At 40.2% G+C, this 14,397-nt stretch overlaps 1 protein-coding gene across 4 annotated transcripts in view; it reads left to right on the forward strand.

Moving 5' to 3' along the window:
• Window positions 1–13,986, forward strand: part of LOC145792564 (uncharacterized) — a 94,279-nt gene extending 80,293 nt beyond the window's left edge. For 2 of the 4 annotated variants that reach the window (XM_082873223.1, XM_082873226.1), the window contains 2 exons: window positions 13,060–13,098; window positions 13,700–13,986. In XM_082873223.1, the coding sequence (XP_082729349.1) occupies window positions 13,060–13,098; window positions 13,700–13,725 (65 nt within the window). In that variant the 3' untranslated portion in view covers window positions 13,726–13,986. The remainder of the gene's footprint in view (window positions 1–13,059; window positions 13,099–13,699) is intronic. The other 2 variants (XM_082873225.1, XM_082873227.1) reach the window with 1 other exon arrangement.
• Window positions 13,987–14,397: the final 411 nt, after the last annotated feature.

Here is a 14,397-nt window from a genome sequence, read left to right on the forward strand (position 1 = left end):
GATAGCAAACAAGTACCGCGAGGGAAAGATGAAAAGGACTTTGAAAAGAGAGTCAAAGAGTGCTTGAAATTGTCGGGAGGGAAGCGGATGGGGGCTGGCGATGCGCCCTGGTCGGATGTGAAACGACGTCCAGCCAGTCCGCCGATCGACTTGGGGCGTGGACCGGTGTGGAGCGGGGGGAGGCCAAAGCCCGGGCAGTCGAAAAGCCCGCGGAGACGCCTTCGGCCCGATCGTGGCTGGCAGCGCGCACCCTCGGGCGTGCTTCGACATCTGCGCGCTCCCGGTGCCGGCCTGCGAGCTCCCCATTGATCCTAGTTATGTCAAAAATGCCTAATGCAACACATACAAAATGCAACTAAGATAGGCTCAGCTATTCTAAAATGTCATGCGAAATGTAATTTGATACATGTATTCAAACAGGAATTGAAATACAATGAAGTTAGTATGACGCGCTGAGCCCGGTGCGTGCAAGACAAATGAATAGATGCAAACGTGCGAGCATAAGGATGCTAATTAAAACATGCCCTAAAACTAACGATCGTAAGCTGGTAAAATAAAAGGGAGAAAGAAATGGGGGTTGGAAGACATGCATCACACACACGCACACTTATCTACAACAGTTGTGCCCTCTCGACGAAGGGTCGGAATGAATAATACAGAACCAACTAGCTAATCTAAGCTAATCTAATTAAACTAGTTATTACACAACAGAATTAATAACAAGCTTCAACTAATTATTACACAAGTTTGTATGTGCATTCATTGCATATTGAGTTGCGCAATTCGGCCCCTCGGCCATCATGCACCGAGATGCGTGATTGGTGGCCTGAGGGTCCAAACCTACACTTCCTTGAGCTTATGTAATGATAGGGAGGGTGGTCGCGCATACATGTGTTGCAAATACTTTGCCATACCCCTTTCTTGCCCTCTATTGTAGAAAATCAGAAACCAGCAGCAAAAACTGGTTGGCCGACCAGATAAATTGGTTGGCCGACCACTTTTTCTGGTTTTCACCATAAAAAATGGTCGGCAGGTGGTCTCCAAGGCCAATATCTGGTTAGCAGCATCCCCACAGATTCCCAAGGTGGAGTTCGCACAAACCAAACACAACTCACGCGCCATGCCGTACACTATGCACCAACCCCCCAAAACGAATCACACCCCGAAGGACTAAGAAGCGCGACGAACGTGCAAAAACATTTAGAGAAGCCAAGCAAGCACCGGTTAGCGCAAATGCAAATAACAAACGCGACAGGCAACTTCCGAGGGACATACTTTTGGAAACAAGCTTCCACTAGGAAAGCACAGGTAACTCGTTCACATGTCAAAGTCAACCAAATGGCAATTACCCGAGGGACATGCATTTCGCAAGGCAATTTGTACGTAAGTCAAGGCCAAACCTAATGGCAATTACCCGGGGGACAAGGCATGCTTGCTAAGGTCGTGGCATGCTATGTTGTTGTCCAAGGCCATGGCATGCCATGCTGCTGGACAAGGCTGTGGCAAGGCATGCTGCTAGCCAAGGCGTTGGCATGGCATTCTGCTGGCCAAGGCGTTGGCATGGCAAGCTACTGGCGGTGGCATGGCATGGCATGGCATGCTGCTGGCCAAGGCCTTGGCATTCTATGTTGCTAGCCAAGACTGTGGCGTGGCATGCTGCAGGCATGGACAAGGCTGCGGCCTTGGCCTTGGCCTTAGCTACGGTTGGGCTACGTTGGCTGTGGCCTTGGCCTTGGCTGCGGCCTTGGCCTTGGCCATGCGGCCTTGGCTGGGCTGCCCCAGCTGCGGCCTTGGCCATGCGGCCTAGGCTGGGCTGCCCCAGCTGCGGCCTTGGCCACGCGGCCTTGGCTAGGCTGCCTAGGCTGCAGGCTGTACCCTTGGCCTTGGCCACGCGGCCTTGGCTAAGCCGCCCTAGTTGCGGCCTTGGCCTTGGCTGCGGCTGCGGCTGGGCGGCCTTGGCCTTGGCTGCAGCTTGACGGCCTTGGCCTTGGCCTTGCCTTGGCTACTGCCTTAGCCTTGGCCTTGGCCACGCGGCCTTGGCCTTGGTCTTGGCTGTTATTCTTATCATTAGACGTTCATTACATGCGAAGGCGTGCGCGAATGTGCCCGCAATCGACGCCCGCGATGAAAAGACCGTGTGCGCAGTATGCGCACAGGCCACGCCAGCCAGGCCGTGTGCATGCCAAGCCATGCTATCTAGGCTGCGTGCATGCCAGGCTACCCAGGCTGCATGCATGACAGGCTGCTTAGGCTCATGACCCAAACTCATGACCTAACAAATAAACCCAACTCTCTTCAAACCCTAACCCCCAATCTCGTGATTCAACATAATATGCATAAAAATATAAACTTTTGTATTTTTACAAAAAAAATACCGCAAATCTATACATAAACGTTGGTATTGAAAAAGAAGTAGAAACCCCTACCTCTTGAAGCCAAGAGATGACGACCCAAAATCAATAGCGACGAAACCACGAACAATTGGACCAAAAAAAAGCCCTTGACAAGATCTACACTTTTTCTCAAAGGACCATGGTGAAAAGATCACTCTAAGTGAGTAGATCTAGAGGTCTTAGTGCCAAAAGCTTGATTTCAGAGAGAAAGAAGAGAACTCACGGTTTGAGAGAGAGGAAAGAGGAGAAAAAGTGAAATGAAATGTGTTTGGAGCCTATTTATAGTAGTAGAAAAGTAAACCTAAGGTCAATAAAATAATAGGCCCAAAACCCCCCAAAGGTAGGGCCCATTCGAACCCAAAAAAATTTGAAAAAAAACACGCAGGGGTCGACCCTTCGGGCAAGGGGGTTGACCCTTTAGGTAGAAAAGACAATCTGGCACAAGCAAGGGGGTCGACCTTTAGATAGGAGGGGGTCGACCCTATTTTCCAGCAACCAACACACAGATTCTGCAACATAAGAGGGTCGACCCTCCCCAGACCGATGTCTACCCTATTTTCCAACAACACTTCGAGAAACTTCACCAATAGGTAAGGGTCGACCCTTAGGAACGCTGGTGTCGACCCTATAATAGAATTTCTAAGTTCCCAAGAAACTTTTTGACGGGAACAAGCGTAAACAAACAAACCCAACGAGTTTAAATCAGATCACACCTCCAAAACCAACATTCAGCAACTCCAAAACTCCCAAAAGATAAAAATAAGGGAATTAAATACACACTCCAAAGGATTAAAGGATGCGGGTGTTACGAACTCCCCACCTGAGGAAATTTCATCCCCGAAATAGAAGAAGGCCAAGCAAAAGGTAGTATAAACCCAATAAGAAACACAACCTCTCACCTACAACTAGTTCTACACTTGGGATAGATTCCCAGATTCGGATTCAATATTGCAATACCCTGAGGACACCCAAACAAGAAGAATTACAAGGAAGAGATCATGATCACTCTTTCGACCAACATACTCATTGAAGTCCAAGAGACATGGAATAACGCCAATTACTAGTACGTCCAAGGAAAATCAACAACTCTTCAACCAGCAACAACGTGCACCACTACCACCAGACAACCAATTCCCAATTTGGAAGAAAAATGAAAACCACCATTAAACCAAAAATTCGGCTGACACTAACAAAAGTGAATGGCACACCACAATGTATGGTCCATCACAACAATTTCAATTCGCACAAAGCTTAGCAACATTTCCAATTATTTATACAGCCCGACATTCAAAGATAAGACAATAAAAACCGTTCACATTTATATGTATATATAAAATTTTCTTTCTCAAACGGTGTCCCATCTTCATCATTTATCATCAAAGTACATTTGTAAATCTAAAATTTTCATAGCAATTACATTTACCATCAATCAACATTTAGTTTCCGCTCAATCAACAAGCCATTCATTAACACAACTTTGATTAAATTCTTAGCATTTAGTCGACCGTGCCATTCCAAGTCACAACACAAAGAAACGAAACGTTCATTTGCCAAATTATTCTCATCATTTACCCGGTGAGTTTCAACCATCACGCAATAATTTTCATCACCCATCCGGTGACTTCACAACACCTTTACCATACACGTTTGTAATAATAACAAACAATAACAATCCAGTACATCCGAGGAGTAATAAAACATATACGACTTTCCAAAAATTGAAATGAAAATAGAACTACTACAAGTTCGGCAGGCTCAACACCAGCTCCAAGTACAAAGTTAGCTACAAAGCCTACCAATAATAAAGACACTGTCAGACGAGGAAGAGTGTTTGCGTTGGTTCCGGGTGACGTGCAAAATGCTGCAACAGTGATGTCAGGTACAATTACTGTTCACGGTCATTCTGCTTATGTGCTATTTGATTCTGGTTCTACCCATTCCTTTGTGTCCAAAATATTTGTTCAAAATTTAGATAGACCTGAGGAATTATTACCTTATGTATTGTGTGTGTCTTCACCTTTGGGGGATTATATGTCACGCCCCAAATCCGCCCCTAAAAGTTCGGGCATGACCCATACAGAAACGGACACTTAACCTGATATACATATCATATGGGGCCTGAACAGAAGCATTTAATATAATAAAATAACACACAAAAGCATCCATTGAGCTAAACCTAACATGCTAGGATCACATTCGTGATAGTCATTTATTTTTAGACATGCCCATACACATACATGACCGCATAAACCAACATTGGTATAGAAAGGGGTCATATACATACATTTTAACCTTAGGTAAATAATTAAAGTGCAAGCCAAAATCTTAACAAAACTTGACATAAATGCATAGACTTGGTCTGGGAGCCTGGGCATACTGAGGTTGACAACTGAAGGGTGAGCTTCAGGGGTTAAGACGGACTCCCAAAGTGATTACCTACAGAACAGACATAATATAAAGTGAGCGAAGCTCAGTGAATAATAGCACATAAATGATTCAATGCTCAACTTGAATTATAACACATATCAATGCATACATAAATAATGAGGCATAAGGTTAATTGATTCTGTATTAATTCTTGAACGGCCTAAGGCCCAGTCTTGAAACATATTGACTTGAAACATAATATCTTGGAACATAATGGCTTTAAGCCCTTGAACAAAGTGGCGATAGCCCTTGAACATATTAGCATTAAACTTTTAAACATGTTGGCATATAGCCCTTGTACATATGGCATGAAGCCCTTGATCATATGGCATAAAGCCCTTGAACATATGTGTATGAATTCAAGAGGTGTCTCACATGGACTCTAGAGGTGACTCACATCGTAGCACTTAGTTCCGTGTAGCACTTTGTTTCATATTATAATACCTTATCCGGAATGGCCATAGGCCTCATAACTTGCACATATGTATGGACTCAAGAGGTGGCTCGTACGGATTCTAGAGATGACTCGCATTGCAGCACTTAGTTCCGTACAGCACTTTGTTCCATACCGAAAATATAGAATGGCCTCTGGCCTCATAGATCATATAGAATGGCCATAGGCCCAGATTGGCTATAAGCCTCATTCATATATGTATGGACTCAAGAGGTGGCTCACATGGATTCTAGAGGTGACTCACAATGTAGCACTTAGTTCCAAGTAGCACTTTGTTCCACACCAGTAATTAACAGGTTTTACAGACCAACCATACATATTATAAACGGAAACAATTTCATACATATGCATTATGCTTAATTCATAAACAAAAATCAGAATTCAAACTTAATTATACTTGGCACTTCAATAGTGCTAACAAGTCAATGTAAAGCATTCTTGTTCCTCGGTACTAAGAACTTGTAATGTCCTTGAACTTATAACATACGTGAACTTGTAATAGACTTAAAGTTGTAACAGACTTAACCTTATAACATACGTAAACTTGTATATACTTGAACTTGTAACATGCGTATGCTCGTAACATACTTGAACTCGTAACATACTTGAAAACACGGTATTATTACCCTCAGGTAAGGGTCGTGTGCTACAGATGTCATGAATACTTTACATGTATGGCTAACTGTTCTTTACTTCCAAAACGTAACATATTAGAACATAGAACATTTCTTGTTATATCGTGTCATTACAGTACACTTAGCAAAGACAGAACAGGTTACATCATAATGTGGGCTACAAGACAAGGTCATCGATATTGAATTCTGTCTTTGGGTTGAGCCATCCGTAAATCAATCCGTTGTTTATCATAATGCTTAGCAGGTATTAACGTATAAAACAATCCGTGGTCTTAGCTAATTATTCGTTAAGAAATAGCGTAGTTCACTTGATCTATTAATAGCATATAGAAGCATACACCTTTGTTTGCTCGTTCATATATGTTACCATATTTGGCTTGTACTTAGCAGAGTACTACTGGTAGCCGTTACATCATTCACACGAGTTAACATAATTAACTTAAGTTTAACAGGACGTTCCTGATAATTGCTAATGAGAGATAAGCACATTTACAAATTGAATGATTTCAGAGATACGTGAATACCATGATTCCATAGTGCTTATACATTCCCTTGGTTCGTCATGAATCACTATAGATATCTTGCACATAATGTTAGTATTCTTTGTTAATCAACATACTTGCAAGAAATAAAATGTTAACAATAAGAATCATTAACGATCATTGAATGTACGACTACTGTACTTCTACTCACAGTGTTCAGATGCTTGGTCCGCCCATGTAGCTGACCCTACACAATTCATAATACACATAGAAATCGGGTGACATATAATTATTCCGTTCTTAACTTGTTTAATTCTCTTTATACCAATTACACATCAATTTGCAATTCAACATAATTCAAACTAAATCCTTGAATCCCATTTCAACATTCCACAACCGAGTTCATGTCATCCATATCCTTAATAAATTATTTCCCCAATTTTTCCTTTACATTAAAGCATGAATTACAACGTTCATAACAAAGTTCATTCGCAAATTTTAAATATAATTTTCAAACATTTCCAAATTTCAATTAAACTTGCACATATCTAATTCAATATCTCAATTTCATTATTCTACTTTTAATTTGGGCCAAATCATTGGTTATCATCATTAATCAACCTAGGGCTTCAAGAAAATATTGAAATTTCAAGAAAAATACAAACTTATTAACCCATTACTTTTTATTCCAATTTTCCCAATGATTATACATCTATGAGTCACAATCTATCATTTTAACCCACCAATTTAACTTCCAACATCTCCAACTCTAAACCCTTAATTCTCAAGTTGGACATATTATGCTCAAAACTGTAGATTTTGTTTGTATATACACAAAATTCCATAATTCCATCTGACCCTACACAATTCATAATACACATAGAAATCGGGTGACATATAATTATTCCGTTCTTATCTTGTTTAATTCTCTTTATACCAATTACACATCAATTTGCAATTCAACATAATTCAAACTAAATCCTTGAATCCCATTTCAACATTCCACAACCGAGTTCATGTCATCCATATCCTTAATAAATTATTTCCCCAATTTTTCCTTTACATTAAAGCATGAATTACAACGTTCATAACAAAGTTCATTCGCAAATTTTAAATATAATTTTCAAACATTTCCAAATTTCAATTAAACTTGCACATATCTAATTCAATATCTCAATTTCATTATTCTACTTTTAATTTGGGCCAAATCATTGGTTATCATCATTAATCAACCTAGGGCTTCAAGAAAATATTGAAATTTCAAGAAAAATACAAACTTATTAACCCATTACTTTTTATTCCAATTTTCCCAATGATTATACATCTATGAGTCACAATCTATCATTTTAACCCACCAATTTAACTTCCAACATCTCCAACTCTAAACCCTTAATTCTCAAGTTGGACATAATATGCTCAAAACTGTAGATTTTGTTTGTATATACACAAAATTCCATAATTCCATCCATAAATGCAAATATTGAAAGGGAATAAGGACCCCTACCTCAAGAATTAAGCAAAGGAGCAAAGATTGAGAAGAATTCTCCAAAAAATTCGAATTTCAATCGGTTGGAAATGTTGACCCTTTCTTGTTCTCCATCCTTGATGTAAGATTCATGGTGGATTTGTTGATAAAAGTGGAGGAAATCAAGGTTTTGGGAGCTAAGGTTTCGGACATGGAAGAGGGGAGAAGAAGAGAGGAAAAGAAAATGTAAGAAATGGGCCAAAAATCTCGTTTTTGAGTTGTTGTCCCGTACAGCCCGCACGTGCGGCGCTATTCCTTGCACGTGCGGCTCTGCTTCCAGCACAGATGTAAAAACTTCAAACGGGTATAACTCTCTCATCGGGACTCCGTTCTAGGTCGTTCTTGTGTCTAAATTGCAGCCCCAGAAATAAGCTTTCCAATGGTTCTAACCTCACATTCAAATTCAAAGTGTAGAAAAAGAAAAGGGCAAATGAGTGACGGTTGATCGTAGAATAATTATCCGGATTATACTCTTTGGTCCAATCTTACTTTACCATCATACCACCACCTCAATCCATACCCCAAAATAAGATAAAAACATTCTCAATTCCAATAGATATAGTTGAATTAAAACACATTAACCCCTAATTAAATAAGGATGACTTTTGGGGTCATTACATTCTATGGTTTGTACTTCTGTTTATTTTGCTTGTGAACTCCTAATTGGGGATGTTCGGGTATATGCCAACTTGCTATCGCTTGACATGACTCACTTCGATATCGTTTTGGGAATGGATTTGTTAAGTGAGCATCGAGCGACTATTGATTGTGTGACCAAGCAAATCAGTTTCCACCCACCGGGGCAGTCAGAATTCACTTTTAAGGGGCATGAAGTGATTTCTCCATCCTATCTAATTTCCTCAATGAAGCCATACAAATTAATACAAAAAGGGGGTCAGGGATATTTGTGCAGTGTCTTGAAAGGGCAATCAACGAATAGGGGTACTGGCATGATTCCAGTTGTCTGTGAATTTCTGGATGTTTTTTTGGAGGAGTTACCAAGAGAGTTAGTAGACCTTGAAATCGGGTTTACAATTGAAGTGGTGCCCAGAACTCAACCCATTTCTAAAACTCCTTATAGGATGTCATCGGTTGAGATGAAAGAATTGAAAGTCCAGTTGCAAGATTTACTTGATAAGGGGTTCATTCACCCGAGCGTTTCTCCTTGGAGTGCACCAGTCCTTTTTGTGAAAAAGAAAGATGGAACACTTCGATTATGTGTAGATTACAGGGAGCTTAACAAGGTAACAATCAAGAATAAGTACCCGCTACCTCGTATCGATGATTTATTTGACCAACTACAATGGGGCACAATTCTTTTCAAAGATTGATTTACGATCTGGATATCACCAACGAAAGGTTAAAGCCGATGATGTTGAGAAAACTGCCTTTCGAACCCGATATGGTCATTATGAATTCTTAGTTATGCCCTTTGGAGTTACCAACGCACCGACGACATTTATGGATTTAATGAATCGTGTCTTCAAGCCATACTTGGATGAATTCGTAGTGGTATTTATTGAGGACATTCTTATTTATTCAAAGAATGTAGAAGCTCATGAGCACCATCTTCGTCTAATTCTTCAGACGCTCCGAAACAAGAAGTTGTATGCTAAGTTGAAGAAATGTGAGTTCTGGCTACATGAAGTAGAATTCTTGGGACATGTGATAACGAAGGAGGGTGTCTCGGTTGACCCACAAAAGATTGAAACAATCGTAAATTGGCCAACCCCTACTAATGTGACCGAGGTGCGTAGTTTCTTGGGATTAGTCGGGCACTACCAAGGGTTTGTGAAAGATTTCTCTAAAATTTCCGTGCCACTTACCCAATTCACTCAGAAAGGAGTGTTGTTTGAATGGTCAGAACAGCGGGAGTTTGCCTTCCAGGAATTGAAAACAAAGTTAACTACAGCACCTATTCTTGCTTTACCGTCTGGCACTGAAGGATTTGTGATCTACAGTGATGCGTCTTATAAAGGATTAGGGTGTGTACTTATGCAAAATGGAGTGTCATCGCTTATGCTTCTCGACAACTTAAACCCCATGAAAATAACTATCCCACCCATGACCTTGAGCTAGCGGCGGTGGTCTTTGCTTTGAAGATATGGTGACATTATTTATATGGCACTACCTGTGAAATCTACACTGATCATAAGAGCCTCAAGTACCTCTTTACACAAAAGGAGTTGAATATGCAAAAACGACGATGGTTCGAACTTATTAAGGACTATGATTTACAGATCCATTACCATCCCGGTAAAGCCAATACAGTTGCAGATGCACTTAGTCGAAAAGGTATGGTAAATTTGCTTACGGAGCGAAAGGATTTGTCACTTGAATTAGAAAGGATGAACGTAGATATTGTGATGCATGGACGGGACGCTATGGTGGCAGCAATAACAGCCCAACCAACATTAATTGAAGAAATCAAGCAGCGGTAGATGGAAGATGAATCTTTAAAGAAGATCTGTAATGAGTTGGAGACAAAACCAAGACCCGGATTCGATTTTGCAAATTCGGTGCTCCAATTTCAAGGCAGATTATGTATTCCCAATGTGTCGGAAATTAAAAAAATTTGATGGAAAAAGCACATGCCTCAAGATTTTCAATACATCCCGGGAATACTAAGATGTATCGAGATTTAAAGCAAAATTTTTGGTGGCCCAATATGAAGAAGAAAATTGCGGACTTTGTCTCAAAATGTTTACAATGTCAACAAGTGAAAGCAGAGCATCAGAGACCGACAGGGTTGCTGCAACCCCTTCCAATTCCGAAATGGAAGTGGGAACACTTGACTATGGATTTTGTTGTAGGTTTACCACAGACTCCTCAGGGTATGAACTCTATATGGGTCATTGTAGACCGGTTAACCAAATTCGCTCATTTCCTACTTGTGAAAACTCAGTACAACGTGGATATACTTGTTGTGATTTATGTGAATGAAATTGTAAGACTCCATGGTGTTCCAATCTCAATTGTGTCAAACAGGGATCCAAAATTTGTGTCAAGATTTTGGCAAAGTTTACAGGATGCGATGGGTACAACGTTAAAGTTTAGCACAGCTTTTCACCCTCAGACAGATGGGCAATCTGAGAGAACAATACAAACCTTAGAAGATATGTTACAAATGTGTGTTTTGGATTTTCAGGGAAGTTGGGAGATTCATCTGCCGTTGGTCGAGTTTGCATACAATAATAGTTACCATTCGAGCATTGGAATGGCACCTTATGAAGCTTTATATGGAAGACCATGTCGTCCCCCGTGTGTTGGGCCGACGTCGGAGATATATCATTGTTAGGGCCTGAAATTGTACAGCTGACGACTAAAAAGATTAAAACTATTCGAGAAAGATTGAAAACCGCTCAAAGTAGACAAAAAAGTTATGCGGATAACCGACAAAAAGATTTGGAGTTTGAGGTAGGTAGTCATGTTTTTGTGAAAGTCACTCCGATGAAGGGGCAACCAAGGTTCAGAAAAAGGGGTAAGTTAACACCCCAATATGTTGGTCCATTCCAAGTTCTGGAGAAAGTGGGTTCGGTGGCTTACCGAGTTGCTCTTCCACCAAGTATGAGTCAAGTACATAATGTGTTCCATATATCTATGCTTCGAGGTTACCTTCCAGATCCGTCTCATGTCATAGACTATCATCACATTACACTTGATGACAAATTAACCTATGAAGAAAAGCCAATCCGGATTTTGGATCGGCAAGTGAAACAGCTACGGAATCGAGAAATCCCAATGGTAAAAGTGGAATGGCAAGAACATTATGGGACTGAATCTACTTTGGGAGAAAGAATAGGAAATGCAACACCAGTATCCAAAATTGTTTCTATCATAAGGTAAAACAAGTTTAAGGGACCAAACTTATTCAAGGGAGGGAGAGTGTAATAACCCGACCCTCCTATATGCTTTCTGGTATGCTTTTGGTCTCTTATTATGTGCATTTATCTGAGAAATGTGAAATTTCATGTGAAGTTAAGTTTAATTGTGTAAATTATCTAATTGTAAGTTATATCTGTCGATTAGGGGAAAAATCTGTTACAATTGTGACGTTTGGATCAGAAATTGAGAGCCTTAGAGGCTTGATAATCCAAAACTGACTGTATAATTGTGATAAGCATGATTTTTAGATTATAATAGGAATTTTTATAAAAAATTGATTAAGAATAATTAAACTGATTAAATTTCTTTTGTCAACTCTTATATGACTCTTATTTACCTCTTTTAAACTCTTAACTTAGAAAACTCATCATATAAAAATATCTCCTGAGAGAGAGAGAGAGAGAGAGAGAGAGTTATAGAGGGAGAATAGGAGGAGAAAGCTTCAACAAGAGGGAACATTGGAGAATTGAGAAAATTTTTGGTGATTTGAGCTCAAGGTAGGTTCAATCCACCTAAATTAACCCCTCACTTGGACTTGAGTAAGGGTTTCGTTTGTATCCATGTGATTAGGGTTTGTAATTGAAGCCATGTGTGCAATAATTGACTAATAGTAAGGATGTTTGTATCACTTGGTTATTTTGAGTTATTTTGAGCTTTATGGAGGAATTACATCTTGCCCTTGATTTTTTTTTCATGTTGAACTCACATGGTTATATATGTATATAACTCATATCAAATATAATCAAACATAAGAATATTGAGTGTGATCATGAATTTGAAAAGAACAAAGACTTAATTGAGTTTATGTTTCATGTTAGTATGATGTTATATCATATTATTGCTTTGATTTCCCCATTTTCTACTCTATAATGTGTTGGTTGTGTGAAATTTTGCCTAAATCCGAACTGCTCAAAAACAGAGGCAACGACCGACCGTATGCAAACAGAGGCGCAACCGCACGTGCGGGGCTCACATTCGCACGTGCAGAAAACAAGGGAATCGAACTTTGAGGCACTGCAATATATGCACGTGCGGGGTGCACATGCAGCCCACCTTCCCGCACGTGCGGCGAGGGGCCTTCGCACGTGCGACCCATGGGGAGAAATTCTTTGTCCTCCATTTCTTCTGTTTGACCCTCTGGGATTGTTAAAATGTGTGTTTGAAACTTTTAAAATGCTGGTAATTTAATAGAGATTGAACGAATCAGATATTGGTTAAAAGGAAAAGGGACTAAGTTGTGAGTTTCATGTACGTGTAGGTCACATTCAGGAAGGGACTATCGCTCTACCACAACACTGTGAGTAATAGTACTGTAGTGATATATTTTGTTTACTGTTAATAATTATTATTAAAGTTCTGTTATTTGTAAGTAAACTATGTCTCCTCATGATGAACAATTAGAAAACTTATGTGCATTATTGAGTAACGATATCTTTATGGACCTGAGGTCATTTGGCCTTGCTAACGATGGGCTCGAGGTCGTTCAGTTATAAGCCACTGAGTCTGGATAGATCTAAGGTAGAGGAAGGTGAGGACATACTGATGTCTCACTGACCGAATGTGATTTGAATTGAGTATGATTCATGGCCTATGGCCAAGAGAGGTGGTGTACATGTCGATGTTCTATCTACCCTCCAATGTTTAGACAGCTATTGATATGTGGGTCTGAGGCCGTTTTGTATAATATTTTGGGCCTGAGGCCGTTCTACATGATGTTGGCCTTGAGGCCATTTTGTGTAAATATTGGGCCCAAGGCCGTTTGGAAATGGTTACAGAACAAGATCAAACATGTGACCTATGCGCATATATGCATTGTGATTCATGTGTATTCATTTGAGTTTCCTACATACTATTATTCACTGAGCCCTGCTCATTCTGTGTTATGTCTGTCTCTGTAGGTAATCAACCAGGAGGTCAGTTTTAGTCCAGCCTAACAGCTATCTTCGATCATCCCGCTGTGTCCAAGCAATTCAGTGAAGTTACCCATTTTTGTGAAGTTCCTTTCTTTGCTCAAAGCATTGGTCAGTGGTTTTTGTCAAATGTAGTAAAGTGTGTATAACCTTCACTATCGATGCATTAGTTATACCCCCAGTTGCGGGGATGGGACTGTATATATGTGTGTGTATAACTATCTCTTATATGTATGTTCCTTATGTGTTGGGCTAATTGATGGATTGTTTTGTGATCCTGGCATGTAAGCGTTAGCTCAATGGATGTTTATTTTAAATTGATAATTGCTTCCGTTCAGGCCCCATATTACATAATTATTGAGTTTTGAGACTGTTATCGAGTTGGTCATGCCCAAACTTTTAGGGGCGAGTTTGGGGGTGTGACAGTTCATCTCCACTATGCAACTTAATCTAATTCACCAATTTTCTACTTTCGCAATTCAAACATTGACATTCTCACTGGCACCAATTGTCCCTATCTGAGGTTCAGCACACACCCCTTAACATCTTACAATTCATACTCATAGTTACCATTTTTCATTCACATGTAGACTAGACCAAGAAATTTTTGATGTTTCACCCTCAACCCAAGGAATTTCCATCCACTTGAAACAAGCCTCATCCAAGCCTTGCCATTACATACGGGA

Source organism: Camellia sinensis, chromosome 6 (genome assembly GCF_055761805.1).
Source record: "Camellia sinensis isolate YWXY chromosome 6, ASM5576180v1, whole genome shotgun sequence".
NCBI lineage: Eukaryota > Viridiplantae > Streptophyta > Magnoliopsida > Ericales > Theaceae > Camellia > Camellia sinensis.